The sequence below is a fragment of the Oryzias melastigma genome, unplaced genomic scaffold, assembly GCF_002922805.2.
Source record: "Oryzias melastigma strain HK-1 unplaced genomic scaffold, ASM292280v2 sc00313, whole genome shotgun sequence".
NCBI classification, from domain to species: Eukaryota; Metazoa; Chordata; class Actinopteri; order Beloniformes; family Adrianichthyidae; genus Oryzias; species Oryzias melastigma.
Genome location: NW_023416920.1, coordinates 122,495 through 138,490, shown reverse-complemented (window position 1 = coordinate 138,490; position 15,996 = coordinate 122,495). Strand labels below are relative to the sequence as shown.

The window sequence follows — 15,996 nt, the reverse complement described above, 5'->3', positions numbered from 1 at the left end:
GCCTCCTCTCTACATCTGAGCTGATTGGAGATGATTTAAGTTTGACCTTGATCTGACCTCCTGCCCCACATCGGGATCAGATTAACTCTAGCGGAGCTCCAGAACGGGTCTAAATATAATTTCTGCTGCGGGGAGTTCTGAGATCATCACAGTTTCCATGTCAAACCGAAAACAGAGTAAAGGGGGGCGTGTGTGGAGGTGATGCTGTGACAGGCAGCTGTAGTCCAGAGTTTTATGAGCAGCAGACGTTTCAGAGAACATCACTTCCATCCACAGATTTGCTCAAACATGTTCCTGTTCTTAGTGTCTTAGTGACTAGATTTTGTTCTTCGTAAAACTATTTTTCTTACCCTGTTGTCTGAGAAAAATGCAAAATGTAAAAATGTGAAACATATTTCTATGACTTATTTCTTATTATTTCAACCTCACATTCAGTCAGATTTTTTTCTGTCTCCGTCAAACAGACTCAGGAATCTCATCTTCAGATTTTATCTGATTTCCAGCAGAACTGACCACATCACTCCTGTTCTTATGTCCTGGATGCAGTTTAAAGTGGTTTAAAGCTGCTGCTGGTTTGTCAGATCTTCTAGTCAGCTGTAGGACCTGCAGTCAGAACTAAGTCAACGATAGAAGCAGATTGAATGTACATAATTCTACTCAGCTTCATCTCAGGGTTTAAAGCTGAGATTTGATCAGCACATGGCCACACTCTAGAACACGGCAGTGGTAGGCAGTTATATGGGCTTCCTCCCTGAATCAGAGAACTCTGCAGTTACCGGGGAAACGGGGAACTCCTCAGTTTACAAAGGAGTCTGAACACAAAGCTAGTTGTTGTGCAACAGCACGATTGTGACGCTCAGCAGGAGATTTACATGAGAATGATCCAAGAACTAAAATCCCTCTTCCAACGTCCAAACATCATTTTTTGGCAGATCCTGAAAAGAGCCGAGCAGAAACGAAGCTCAGTGGAGTGAAAAACTCCGGCCAGAGTTCCTCCATGATGTGAGGCGGAAGCATGAAGAAGCTTCTTTAAGCCGTTCAGCTCTCAGTATCGTTCATCAGACTTTATTAGAAACTTTCTACTTTCCTCTGACTTTTGCAAAATTTAACTTTGAAGCAGAAGAAAAATGGTTTGTGGATTTGGGACTAAAAGCAATCAGGAAACTTCCAACGTTAAACTTCCTAATTATTTTGAACAGAGCGATTTTAATTCTAGCGGTTAGCAAAAGAAAGAAAAAAAGAAAAAATCAAGAATCATGATTGATTCAAAAATATATAATCTGTGGTTTGTTTCTTACACTTAGATGTTCAAATCTAGGCTGAAAAAGTTTTTTATTTAGCAATGTGTTTTAAAATTGGAACTATTGTATTTGTATGTTTTATTGATTTTAAATTTCCTAATTTTAATCTTGTTGATTTTTATGATTTTATCAATATATTTTTATTTCCTTTTGTACTTTTATACATTTTTGTACAGCACTTAGAATTGCCTTTGGTAGGAATTGTGTTTTATAAATAAATGTGCTTGCTCACTAATGTAATTGGATCTCCGTCAAAATAGATACATGCACAATTTTTTTCCACTCGACGGGTTATTGCAAAAAAAGTTGAATAAGAATAAACATTTCTCCAGATCTGCTTTGACCATACTGACATGATGACAGTGAATGCATCAGCAGTTTCAAGTATCTGTCAACAAACGTTTGCATGCGTGCACTGCTAACAGAGCTAGCCTAAAATAAGGAAAAAAAAACATTCATCTTAAGAAGAAAATCAATAGAAATTAGTAAATGAGCTGTCCATACAAGTCATTTTTACTCTACTATTCAATAGAATTACTTCAAACTGAATGCTATACAATTCAAAAATATATTTTGGGGTAATTTCTAAGCAAACAGTATGTATTTTTTGAATTTTTATCTTAATAATTGTTGTTCAATTTGATTACAGTAAGAGAAAAAACTAATACAATAAATGGAAATTACTTGTTTTAGAACAAAATGTGAATAAAATGATCATTTGAGCACAAGTTGGACCATCTAAATTAATCTGCATATATCTAAAAATAGCATTTTGTCTGAGAGCATAAATCTACATTTTTGTTTCCACAATAATGGCAATGAACGTCGGTCTAACTTGTTTGCATTTTTGGAACTTTTAAAATAACATCCCTAAAATTGCAACACAGTGAAATTTGAGGTTTTTTTTTTTTAAACTCTAAAGTCAAGTTTTTTCCTATTGTCAAAAGTACAAAGCAGAAGTATGTGGACTCATTTCAAAAATATATATATTTTTTTAAGATTCTAGCTCTAATTGAGACAAATGCATCGGTTTTGAGAAAAACACAGAATGGCTTGGAGCAAAGACAAGTTAATTTAAATGAGTATCTGGATTAAATATCTGGAATGTCTAAAAACAAGGTTTTGCATTTTTGAAATAGTTTGCAGTTTGTAAACCAGCTTTTAAAACAACAAAATCACATTAAATTTGTATTAAACTGTAAAATAAGTGGCTGTATGTCATATATTCAGTAAAATAAAGCAACAATTTATTTATATTTTCTTTTTGAACTTTATTTAAACTCCAAGAATCTATTTTTTATTTACAGCTGTAGCCTGGAAAATCAGATTAAAAGTCAGCAAGTGACCCAACAGTTGGAAAATATGAAGACTTTGGGAAAACTCCAGGATCACACGTCTGTAATTAAAATCAGAACATTTCCATTAGAAGCGGACAGAACGTCCATTGTTACCCTAAAAATCCTCAGGGCTCGATGAACTAAGACATGAAGTACAGAGAAAAGTTTCATGATCACAAAAACATGTATTTGTTTAGTGTTAGCAGGTAAACAACCGACTGATTTCCCCAACGATTACTTGACTTGCTGGTTCCAATTGTGGAACAAAGCAGCTGCAGTGCTGCTGTACATGCCATCAGTTACTACATTGATATTGATCTGTTGGATCTATCGGCCTGCCAGTGTTTCACCACAAACTTTTTTTTTTTATATATATATATATCCAATGAAAAAAAAAATATTTATTTATTCAGCTAAGTTTGTACCAAAAGTTTCCAATCTAAAAGTTATTTTTCTGAAAACTAATATAAATAGAATGTCAATTTCTTTGTGTTATCAGGCTTTTTGCTTAATAATAAACCATCCCAAACTTTAATCTTATGGTATTAGAGGTGTTGCATTACAATGGGTGATGAGTTACTTAGACAATCGTCAGCAGTATGTGGAATATCATCATCATCATCATCATCTTTATTTATAAAGCGCTTTAACAAAATTTTGAAATTGAAACAAAGCGCTGAACATTAAAAACTAAAAAGCGTAATAAAACAAATGTAATAAAATAAGTGAATAAAGATAAAAACAACATAATAAAAGGTAAGAACATGATAAAAGAACACACAGAAGGTAAAAAACATACAATAAACTTGCAGGACATTTACCAAAACACCTAAAAATATATTGTGGTATTCCACAAGGCTCAGTACTGGGACCACATTTTTTCCATTTTATACATAAATGATCTTAGTGATGTGTCAAAAATATTGCAGTTTTTTTTTTTTTTTTCTTTTTACAGACACCAGTTTTTTATTAGTTTCTACTATCTAGCAAGAAATTATTTTATTTCAGAGACGGTTTAATAGAAACAAACTCTTAAATAAAACCAAGTTTATGTCTTTTAGTAAGAAAAAACACTTCAAATCTTAATTTGGAATGGTGTTAATATAGAAAGAGTTCATGAATTTCAATTTCTGGGGATTATTGTTGATGAGAATTTAATGGAAGCAACATCCATCCATCCATCCATCTTCTTTACCGCTTCGTCCCTTTCGGGGTCGCGGGGTGCCGGAGCCTATCCCAGCTACTGATGGGCGAAGGCGGGGTACACCCCGGACAGGTCGCCAGTCCGTCTCAGGGCCTCAATCACACACATTCACTCTCACATTCACACCTAGGGGCAATTTAGAGTCACCAATTAACCTATGAAGCATGTTTTTGGACGGTGGGAGGAAGCCGGAGTCCCCGGTGAAAACCCACGCATGCACGGGGAGAACATGCAAACTCCACACAGAAAGGTCCCAGCCGGGAGTTGAACCGGGGCCTTCTCGCTGTGAGGCAAGAGCGCTAACCACTGCGCCACCGTGCAGCCCTGGAAGCAACATATTGTTTATATAAAACAAACAAAAAAAGTAAAAATCTTGCATTTTTTAACAAAGAAGAATAAGTATTTGTGAATTTACAAAATTAAGCATATTCTGTATTTCTTCTCGATTTACCATATTTTTCATATTGTTTGGAAGTCTGGGGTCATTCTTATGAGTCAAACCTAGAACCTTTAATAATTTTTCTCATTTTCCCTCTACAAACATCAGCTTAATCAGATTTTATTGGAGAGTTCTGGTTCTAAACCTGGTTCTGCTAGCTGGATCTCAGCAGAAGTGAATCACATGAACTCCTTTAGCAGCTCAGAGGAGTCTGACGTGATCCACAGACACACAAGGTCATGAGGAAACAGCAGATTACGTATACAGATGACTTGTTTGTCTCCGGTTCTGATCTCAGAGATCACGGATTCGGGTCCAGAACCTGAAACCTGCAAAGAAACCTTTACGATGGGAACTTTTGGTTAAGGCATTTTTACTGTTTCTGTCTCATGAGGTGTGTCGTTTTGGGATGAGGGGAGGGGATGGGGTGCTGTGGGGATCACCATGACAACTCCCACCCTCCCTTCCCCCTTATTCTTCCCCATTGTAGTGGCTGAGCTGTGTAACCCCGGGAGAGCGCGGGGGCAGCGCGGGAATGTGGCGTCTGTGTGACATTGTCAGCTCGGAGCAAAACTCCCAAAAATGTCGCCTTTGGGGAAACGTCCCATTAGGAGGCGTGTCCTCAGTGACTTCTCAACTAACTGGTCATTTTAGCTCCACTTTAGGCTTCAGCTGATATTTGGCCTCCATCATCAGAAGTTCTGCTGGGAGCGGGCAGACGAGGGGTTTTGGGTCGGGCCCGGTCCCGTGCTGCAGGCATCTCACACTCTTAGTGCCAACACTTCAACAAAGCCGCCTCTCTTCTTCCTGCTATGTTCCCTTTTCAGACATTTTTACTTGTCTCACATGACAAATTATCCTTCTTTCCTCCCCCTGCCTCCACTCACATGTTCTGCTCCCTTCAAACCACCTCCATAACCGTCCCTCACTGCGTCCCCTCCCTCATCCTCCTCCCAGGCTTCCAAGATAGATTCCTTCAGGAGTAAAGTGGACCTACTTCGTCTCCCTCTGGCCCTTTCCTCAAAGTCAATCGGCAACTGCAAGGGCCAGTTGGGCGTCATTTGGGAGAAAGGCAGCGGTCCGGGGACAGGAGTGGCACTAAAGCTCCGCCCACCGCCGGCCTCCGACATGGACAACGAGTCGACATACTCGGGATACTCCTACAAGTCGTCCCAGTCCCGTAGCTCCCGCAAATACAGGTAGGAAATCCCGTTGGAATGGTAAATATCTTTGAGATATTTTTACACTCACCTGTGACTTTTAGGGCACACCTGTGCATAGAAAGAAAATGTTCTCTCAGCTTTTAAGTTAAAATAACAATAACTTTTTATATCAAATGTATTAAAGAATTAAAATCTTCAGAGAAACTTTTTTGCAAAACTTTAGTTTTAAGTAAATCTTTGTGTTGTACGTCAACTAGCCACTAGAGGGCAGCAGTCTATGTTTGTCTTTAATGGAACTTCTGGAGGAGCCCAACATTTATTTTATAACTGTAGAACTGGTATAAAGATATTTTTTTCGAATTGAATACAGAAGTGGAGTGATGAGCGCCTCACAGCGAGAAGGCTCCTGTTCAAATCCTTTCTGTGTGGAGTTTTTCATGTTGTCCCCGTAAATGTAGGTTTTCTCTGGGAACTCCAGTTTCTTCTCACAATCCAATAACATACTTCGTAGGCTAATTGGTGATTCTAAATGTACCCTAGTGTGTGTGTGTGTGTGATTGTGTGTGTGTGTGTGTAACTTCATCCAACAGTAACTGGGATAGGCCCCAGCAACACGTGACCCTGAATGGGATTCAGTCAGTTCTAAGATAGATGGAATTCAGAAGTTGTTGATTTTTTTTTTTTTTTAATAAACAAGATAAATGCCAGTGTCACCCATATCAACACGCCCTACCCCAACAAACAATGCAAACATTTCAGCAATGGAGTCATGAATATTTGGCTTGTTGAGTTTTTTTATGTGTACTGAACAGTTGCTTGTTTTTGTTTGTTTTTAATACATTTTATTGGATTTTTTTTGTCCTTTTTCCACCAAATATTGAGGAGAAAATTTCAAATCAGATTTTTTTAATTAAATGATTCTTTTGCTTTGTTATTTTTTTCTTATATAGATCATTTTGCATATTCATACATTATTGCAACGTTAGGACATGTCTATATTGGTGTGAGTGTTTAATTAAACTTTTTTAACCATTTAACACCTGAACTCCATTGTTTATGTAATTTTTCCTTCAGCAGATTCTGAAGGAGAAAAGCTGCTTTTCTCCTTCAGAATCTGCTGGAATGACATTGATCATGTAAACAGTTGAAAAGTTACAGTATGCTAAAAAAAAAATTGTTTAAGCATCATTGGCGACGCCTCAGGAGTTAAAGGGTTAAATGATTTTGAATTTTCAGCATATATCAGTATGTCCTGCAACTTCATGATCTAAATAATAGCTTCTTTCTGTTGTCTGTCCAGAGAGAGAAGGGAGAGAAATCGCTCAAAGAATCGAGATGGGAACATCCATGGAGATAAATCGCTGGTCGTCCAGGCGGCGGGGGAGTCCCTGCTGGACGAAGAGTCCAACGTTGCTGAAGATCGGGTCTGATGTTTGTTGCCCTGATCTTTCAGTCAGACTTTTGTGCTCCTGTGTTTCTCATTACTGTCTAATTCTTCTGCAGGATGATAACTGGGCGGAGACCACCACGGTGGTCACTGGCACCTCAGTGGACAGCATCTCCAACGAAGACTTGACTCGACTCTCCAAGGACTCCGAGGACTCTCTGCCCCTCGACTGTCGGCGTTATGTCAGCTCGATGTTGGGGGCTGTTCTGGGACTCTTCTCGCTCATCACTCCTCTGGCTTTCTTGGCCCTTCCTCAGCTTCTGTGGCGGGACTCCCTGGACCCCTGCGGAACTCCGTGCGAAGGACTGTACATTTCTCTGGCCTTCAAGCTCCTGATCCTTCTCTTCTCCACCTGGGCGCTCTTTCTGCGGCCTTCCCGAGCTACTCTTCCTCGATTCTTTGTCTTCCGCTGTTTGCTGCTTGCACTCGTCTTCCTCTTTGTGGGCTCCTACTGGCTCTTCTATGGGGTGCGAGTGCTGGAGCCCAAGGAGACAGACTACAGGGGCATTGTGGGATACGCAGCCTCTTTGGTGGATGCTCTGCTCTTCATCCAGTATCTGGCCCTGGTGCTGCTGGAGGTCAGACATCTGCAGCCTGCTTTCTGTCTGAAGGTTGTCAGGACCACAGATGGAGTCAGTCGCTTCTATAATGTGGGACATCTCAGGTTAGTGGCTCCATGTTTTCTCCTAAAACATGCGCTGATTACCTTATTAAAAGTGAAATCTTTGGTTAAAAAATAGTCCAATTATAAATGTTGGTATTTTGAAAATCTCCAACTTTGTTCCCTTACATTTTAATGAGATATCGTGTTGGCCAAAATGCACCAAATACTATATTTAAATCCCTTTAATGATGAAAGAGGAAGGAAGTGTGTGGTCCGGGGTCTCTTAGTACTGCAATTTACCTTGTGTCAGGAATTAGTGAGGTCAACCCAAAACATTCCGAACACCCACCCTCTCAACACCTGCCTAGGCAACACTGCGCAAGTTATTGGCTTTTGTGTTCAAAACTCTTGCGTTCCTGTTCAACTCTTGACAACACTTGTCTTAGCAACACCTGCCTAGGCAGCACTTGCGCAGGCAACACTTGCCTGAACAACACCTGCAAAGGCAACATTTGCCTAGGCAACACTTGCTTTGGCAATACCTGCTTAGGCAACACCTGCCTAGGCAACACTGCACATGTTACTGGCTTTTGCATTCAAAACTCTTACATTCATGTTCACCTCTTGGCACCAGGAGGAATTAAAATACCTTTTTGGGATTGTTCGGCATAAACATTATCATAAAAACATTATCAAAAAAGTTGATTTTGCATGGTATAGGCCATTTAACACAGGCAGAGTTGTGGCTCTTTAGGATCAGGGTTGACCAGTTGTGCACTAACTAGGTTCCCAACCAATTTGTACCACAGACTGGTTCATCAATAGACATTATCTCCATAAACCGGCTTTAAAGGTGTGCCAAAAAATAGGAGCCCTTTGTTTTTTTGACTCCTCAAAACTATATGGTTATCAGTAGTGATAGATTCAAGCTGGTAACATTACTGTGACTTTCCCCTTATAGAGCATTCTTTTTCTCATTCTTTTTGCTTATTTGTGCCTATAAGCATCCAGAGGGCAGCAGTGTGGGTTCTGGATCAGTACTACAGTGACTTCCCGGTCCATAACCCCGCACTGCTCAATCTGCCCAAGTCCATACTCTCCAAGAAGACGTCTGCCTTCAAAGTTTACAACCTGGAGGAAGGTATCTCCATTAATCTTTCTACTTTTTCTTAATTTTCTTCTTGAATCAAAGCACTGATTTTCCCTTGACTAGAGAAATAAACGAAGCAGATGTGGAGGCCTATAGATAGATCTGTACTATAGCATAAACTTTACATGCTTTGAACTTTAATGTGTCCTATTTAACATTTAAGATTCAGTGCTGCTGTCCACAGATAACACCACCAACAACTCATCAGGACAGTCCAGAGCCATGATGGCAACTGCTGGTCGGAGAAGAGACAACTCCCACACGGAATACTACTACGAGGAGGCCGAGATGGAGCGCAGGATCCGCAAACGCAAAGCCAGGTGGGCACCACAGAAATGGCAAATACAACTTCTGTAATCATCCTCCAACTCCCCCCCAGCCCCCCTTGTGCCCCCTATCTCTGACAATCCTCTCTCTCTTCTTTTCCATCCAGTCAAACAAAAAAATATTTTTTTTTCAATAAATAAAGTTTAGCCTCAAATACAGAAGGGGTTTATAAAAATGTACACCTTTTGTGTTGGAAGATCCATAACCCCATGTTGTAACAATAAATTTAACGCAAGAGATGTTCAGCTTATTTCTGTTTGCTCAGCTGTTAGACAGGAGAAGTTTTATATATACATATATATACACTGTTCACAAAAATTAAAGGAACACTTTTTTATTGGGCCTGGCATGAATTGAATTAAACCTGTCTGATAATTATCTTGTTGGTTAAGCAGCTGAGGGCCTCATTAATCAATTTCAGCTGTATTGGTGTTCATGGAATTAACAAGAGTTGCACTTCAGTGGCAACAATTAGAAAACCCTCCAAACAGGACTGGTGTTACATATGGAGGTCATTTCAAGTTTCTCCCTCTTGATCTTTTTTGGCTGGTTTTCCACTCGTGCTGATTTTGGCTTGATAATTATCTCTACTGGCAGTATGAGGCGATTCCTTAACCCTACAGAAGTTGAACAGGTTGTCCAACTTCTCCAGGATGGCACATCCACACGTGCTGCAGCAAGAAGGTTTAATGTGTCTCCCAGCACAATCTCCAGAACATGGAGGAGATTTCAGGAGACTGGTGGTTATTCTGGGAGAGCTGGACAGGGCCGTAGAAGGTCCTCAACCCCTCAGCAGGACCGATACCTGCTCCGTTGTGCAAGGCGGAACAGGCTGAGCACTGCTCGTGCCCTACAGAATGACCTCCAGAAGGCCACTGGTTTGAATGTCTCTACCCAAACAATCAGGAACAGACTTCATGAAGGTGGCCTGAGGGCCCCACGTCCTGTAGTGGGCCCTGTGCTCACTGTCCAGCACCGTGGAGCTCCACTGGCATTTGCTCAAGAACACCAGAATTGGCAATTCCGCCACTGGCGCCCTGTACTTTTCACAGACGAGAGCAAGTTCACCCTGAGCACCTGTGATAGACGTGAAAGAGTCTGGAGAAGACAAGGAGAAGGTTATGCTGCCTACAACGTGGTTCAACATGACAGGTTTGGTGGTGGGTCAGTGATGGTCTTGGGAGGCATATCTATGGAGGGACGCACAGACCTCTACTGCCTAGGAAATGGTGCTCTGACTGCCATAAGGTATCCAGATGAAATCCTTGAACCCATTGTCAGACCCTACGCTGGTGCAGTAGGTCCTGGTTTTCTCCTAATGCACGACAATGCCCGGCCTCACGTGGCAAGAGTGTGCAGGCAGTACCTGGAGGATGAAGGAATTGAAACAATTGAATGACCTTCACGATCCCCTGACTTAAACCCAATAGAACATCTCTGGGACATTATGTTTGGGTCCATTAGACGCCCCCAGGTTGCTCCTCAGACTGTACCACAGCTCAGGGATGCCCTCACACAGATCTTAGAGGAAATGCCACAAGACACCATCCGTCGTCTCATTAGGAGCATGCTGCCACGTTGTCAAGCATGCATACAAGCTGGTGGGGGCCACAAAAGATACTGAAAAGCATTTTGAGTTGCAAAAATTAAGTTTTGGAAAAAAATGGACTAGCCTGCCACATCTTTATTTCAATCTGATTTGATGGTGTCTACACAACTGAGCCTCTGTAGGCTGAAAACTTTCATTTCCATTAAAAGACCTGACATTCTTTTGTTCCTAAGACACTGCCCTGTCATTATTTGTATAGATATCCAACTTCATATTTAGATCTGATGTATCTAATGTGTTTTTTTAAAGTGCTCCTTGGATTTTTGTGAGCAGTATATATATATATATATATATATATATATATATATATGTATATATATATATTTATAAGAACATGTCCTCCAAACACTCTATTTCCATTTCCAAATGAAATATTATATAAGCTCTGTAATAAGGAGAATACCATGTATACTTCCTGTTTTGTGTAAATTTAGGTTGGTGGTTGCAGTAGAGGAAGCCTTCACCCACATCAAACGTTACCAGGATAAAGAAACCATTACGTCTTCTCCGAAACACCCGCGAGAGGTGATGGATCCCAGGGAAGCTGCCCAGGCCATCTTTGCCCCCATGGCCCGCGCTATGCAGAAGTACCTCCGGGCCACCAGGCAGCAGCCCTACCACAGCATGGAGAGCATCATCAACCATCTGCAGTTCTGTGTAACTCACAACATGACACCCAGGGTTAGTTGGAAGTATTTTAGTCCTATTCTGTTATCAAGTCATACACACCCCCAAGCATTGCTGTCTCTTGGCTTGTCTTGCTTGTGCCACCCATTTCATGATGTCATCCTTAAGCCCGCCTCAGCAGTGTGTTTGCATTTCACCCTCGAAAGCAAAGATCCAAACTTTTTCAAAGATGGATATGGATTCTGTGCATGTAAAATGAAAGAGTTTTGCCGATAACTGCTTGTTCCGCTGAGAAAGTGTGTGTTTGTGTTAGCTTGGGGGCACGGCTGGCTGCTCAGATGCTTTCTGAAAGTGGCTGTTTCCCACTTAGTGATGTCACAATATAAGGACCCACTCGTTTTTGTGGATTGGGAGGGGCTGGTGATCAGAGCGCAGGGTTTTAGAGATGAGTAACACTCAGAGATGAGTAAATAGAGCAAAATACAACTTTGGGGTTGTTTTATGTGAGGAATTAACATTATAAGGCCTACTATAGGGCCTTTACAATATTTAAGTGCAAACCGTCATTATAAAATTAAAACATAGATCTGCTCGCAATTTAAGATTCATGCAAATGTATCAAACTGAATGTATAATGTCTAGCAAACAAAGCAAGGAAAAAAGTAATAGAAAAGGTCAATAGCCAATCAGGGTGCAGAACACACACACACACACAAAAGAAAAGAAAAAAATAGGCAAAACAGAGAGACCAAAATGTAAACTGCAAAACAGCAAGAGACCACCATATACCGACCTGGAGCTCCTGTAACAATGAGAATTTAAAAGATTTTTTAAATTCAACTTTGCATGTTAAACTACTGGTTTGTCTAAGATGAAAGTAAAAAAAGACTAAAACACAAACTGGATCTCTGAACAATATAAAAAATAATATATTTTTTTAAAAGTAATGCTCATTCTATTGTCTTGTTTGGGTTGTACTGACACCAATTTTAATAAAGAGCTAATTCGTTCTCTGCGAGTTTAATAAAATTATGTTCTATTCAAGACTATACTTGTCTAGTCCACAGTGTAGACCCAAGAAGGCTATTTGTGGTCAGTGAACCTAGTTTTATTGATAAAAAAGAGTGATGTAGACAATTCAATTAAATTCAATTCAATTTTATGTATATGGCCCAACATCACAAAAAAAATTTGCCTAATAGGGCTTTATGTTTACAAAGACCGAAAATTAGTCATAAAATATGAAAAATAGCTAAAAACTAAACAGACTAAATAAAACTGGCTACAAGAACAATTGATGTTGCTTAATAGTGAGATGACAGTTTGAATCCCGCAAGGTCATTCCTGTGGAGTTTGAATGGTTTTCCATCCAAGCCTTTTGTTAAGACATTCCAGCTTCCTCATAGGTTGAGCATGTGTGTGTGAGTGTGTGTCCCGGGAAACTGTTTAAGATGTTCCCAGGCTGTACATTGAAATAAGATATAGGGATGTTACATTGTATTGGGCCCAGTATGGAACCTTGAGGAACACCCTTGCAAATTGGCATCTGAATCAATACGATTTTATAAATGTTACAGCTGAAGGTTTTCCTTAGCTACCAAGAAAGTAGAGTTTTAAAAAGTCAGGGACTTAATTATTTTGTATTTACTGTCATTGACATTCACACTCTCTTCAAAGGCTTTCCTGGAGCGTTATCTCACGCCCGGTCCCACCCTGCAGTACCTTGATAACAACAGGAGGCGCCAGTGGACGCTGCTGAGTGAGGAACCTGTGACCTCCTCTCTACAGCAAGGCCAAGTCTTCAGCCTGAGACGTCATGACTTTGCTCTGGTTGTCACAGTAACACGCCTCCCCTTCCTGCATCTGGGAGAGGAGTTTATTAACCCCAAAAGCCACAAGTTTGTAATGAAGCTGCAGTCAGAGACTTCTGTGTAGGAAAGGGCAGATCAACACTGTCAGGGTGCCATTTTATTACGGGTTTGTTCTTTTTTTTTACAGCCTTAATGCGTCTATATGACTATATCTAACAGAAAAACTCACTGATTAATCATTTTAATTTCGTTAGTATCATCTCAGAGTATTAAGGCTGCATGACGGAAACACCTGACAGCCCTATTCTTGAGTGTTTCCCTCTGATAAAACTCAAGACAACTTCCTTCAAAACTCAGAGGACTTTTTCTTTGGTTTTGGTCCTCACACTCAAAGACTTTTGCCTCTTTGTTTTAATGTACAATATCTGTTGCATTATCTACAAGTTTAAATGTTCTGACCATTTGAGCTTTTGTTTGCTTTTGGTTTCTGGTATCACCTTCAAGGGCATATGCCTATTCTTCAATACAGAGTAGTTTAAATCTAACTAAAGTTTAGGAGAAGTTAGCCTGATGTAACACCAACTTCAGTGTTCTGCAGCACTTTAGTGTACTGAATCCTCTGATTCTGCAGCCTGTGACTCTGGCCCTCCCATATACAGCTGAGTCAGGCTTGAATATAGATTTCTGCAATTGCAACTACAAGTATAGGAGAGACAAGTTCACTACTGCATTTGAGTATCTCTCTAGGACACTTCTAGAATTTACCTTCCTTCTAAAATGACAAATATTTACATTCATTCATTTTCTAGGCTACTTCTTCCCTTTCGGGGTCGTGGGGGTGGTGGACCCTATCCTGGCCACTGATGGGCGTAGGCGGGGTTCACCCTGGACAGGTCGCCAGTCTGTCGCAGACCACACACATGCACTCACACATACACACCTAGGGGCAATTTAGAGTCACCAATTAACCTATGAAGCATGTCTTTGGACGGTGGGAGGAAGCCGGAGTCCCCGGTGAAAACCCACGCATGCACGGGGAGAACATGCAAACTCCACACAGAAAGGTCCCAGCCGGGAGTCGAACCGGGGCCTTCTCGCTGTGAGGCAAGAGCGCTAACCACTGCGCCACCGTGCAGCCCTCAAATATTTACAGATAATGTAAATAAAAGTTGGCTGCAAATAGTTGGCGCTCTTGCCTCACCGTGAGAAGGACCTAACTCAAACTCTTGTAATACTTGTATTGTACTCTTGTACTCTTGTACTCTTGTATTTAGTCAGAAAATGGCTGAATTGTCTGTACTATCATAGTCTGAAGCTGTCCCAAGATGGGTTTAAAAAGCAGAGTTTCATTCCATAATAAACACAGTTCTGGCCCGTTCAAAGTGTCATCTTGTTTTGTTACAGACCAACACACTCTCAGTAAAATGCGTACATATTCCACGACTTTGCACTCTGAAATACCGTGTATAATATACGCCAAACACGCTTCTTGCGTGCATATGATACGCAATGGTAGAGAATAGGTTGCGCCGGCGTACAATATACACGACTTTTTATGTTTCGTTTTTATCACGTGGTCAGAAATCCTCCGGCTCTTTTCTAAATGACGTCGTTCCTGGTTAAGGTTAGGATTACGGTTATGGTTAGGGTTAGAAAAGCAAATTGTTCGTTTGTGGGGCTGTCTGTGATGCTCACGCCTTCACCAGGGGACGTGTCAAATGTGAAAAACACAATTAACTCGTTTAGGACCGTGCGTATTATATGCACGCAAAAACCGGTTTGGGCGTATATTATACACGGCATTTCCCAAATCGTGGCATATGTACGCATTTCCCTGAGACTGGGCTGTACAGACGGATATCGACAACGTACTTATGCTTGGACAAAATGGCTAAAACACTGCTAATGCTCCAGTTATCTTCTGTGGCCTAATGGCTATTTTAATGTGGGAAATCTATGGATGAACAAATCTTTCGTGAAAATAGGATGCCTACGTTCACCACCATGTGATGGGTCGTCTTTATGAACCCTGCAGAACATTTACACCAAGAGAATTTGCCAGTGACGCAGTGGTAATGTGCAAGACTAACAATCAATTCACCTGGGTTCAAATCCAGCTGTTGCATGTTTCAACTTACATGTATATAGTTACAATTAATTAGGCAAAATAACTATAGATTTTTTTTTTTTTTTTTGTGATATGAACATTTTTTTAAAACAGCAACTTTACACAACCACTGTTTGTGGCAGCATGTTGTCAGCTCCCCCCCAAAAAAGTTAAAATCTTTATTTGGGTTTCATATAATATTGGTCTTGATTTAGCTCCATAGATACACAGAGAAAAAACAGCATTTAACCAGATTTTTCTCCAGAGGTGAACGGGTGTAGTTTTACAAATTTGAACGCTTGTAAATATTGACTTGATAGAAATAAAGCGATTAACGTTCTCTGTCCTATTGAAGCTCACCCTACACACTAAACTGCTAGACAGTTACAGTTTATTTGCATGTACAAGCTTAAAAGCTGATAGTTCTGAAAAGTTTTTAAAATATCATTTTTTAATGGGTTTCCTAAAGTTTAGGAAATTTCCACTTATGCAACTGGCTAAAGTTGCAAAATTTCCGCGTCCTTCATTTTAGACAGTTCTGCGAGTGTCAAAATGATTTATTCATAAATCGAGGACATTTTGCACATGGAAACACCGCTACTGAGGGCTTCAGCAGGGTTCCTTACATAAACAGAACCTAACTACTGAAGTGCAGGCAGCTGTAACTGATTTTGGAGAATTGGTGGAGTCACAGCAGCCTGCACAGGAACTAAAAAAGTAACACAAAACAAGCAGAATATGTCATCAGTTGGCTCTAGCGAAGGTGAAGTCATGGATGGTAAATACAACCAGCAAGCTCAAGTTTGTATATAGAATTTTTGCTGCTCAACGTGTGTGGGCTTTCACACCCCAAGGTGTGACTGTGGTTGA

The 15,996-nt window shown here is 40.5% G+C and overlaps 1 protein-coding gene across 1 annotated transcript in view; it reads left to right on the top strand.

Annotated features, from left to right (window-relative positions):
* The window catches only part of LOC112139881 (vang-like protein 2), a 17,463-nt gene extending 3,456 nt beyond the window's left edge, over positions 1 to 14,007 (top strand). The window contains exons 2-8 of the mRNA XM_024262721.2: positions 5,239 to 5,480; positions 6,745 to 6,868; positions 6,948 to 7,555; positions 8,500 to 8,636; positions 8,830 to 8,965; positions 11,016 to 11,262; positions 12,886 to 14,007. Coding sequence (XP_024118489.2) covers positions 5,239 to 5,480; positions 6,745 to 6,868; positions 6,948 to 7,555; positions 8,500 to 8,636; positions 8,830 to 8,965; positions 11,016 to 11,262; positions 12,886 to 13,143 — 1,752 coding nt within the window. The 3' untranslated portion in view covers positions 13,144 to 14,007. The remainder of the gene's footprint in view (positions 1 to 5,238; positions 5,481 to 6,744; positions 6,869 to 6,947; positions 7,556 to 8,499; positions 8,637 to 8,829; positions 8,966 to 11,015; positions 11,263 to 12,885) is intronic.
* The last annotated feature ends 1,989 nt before the right edge of the window (positions 14,008 to 15,996 follow it).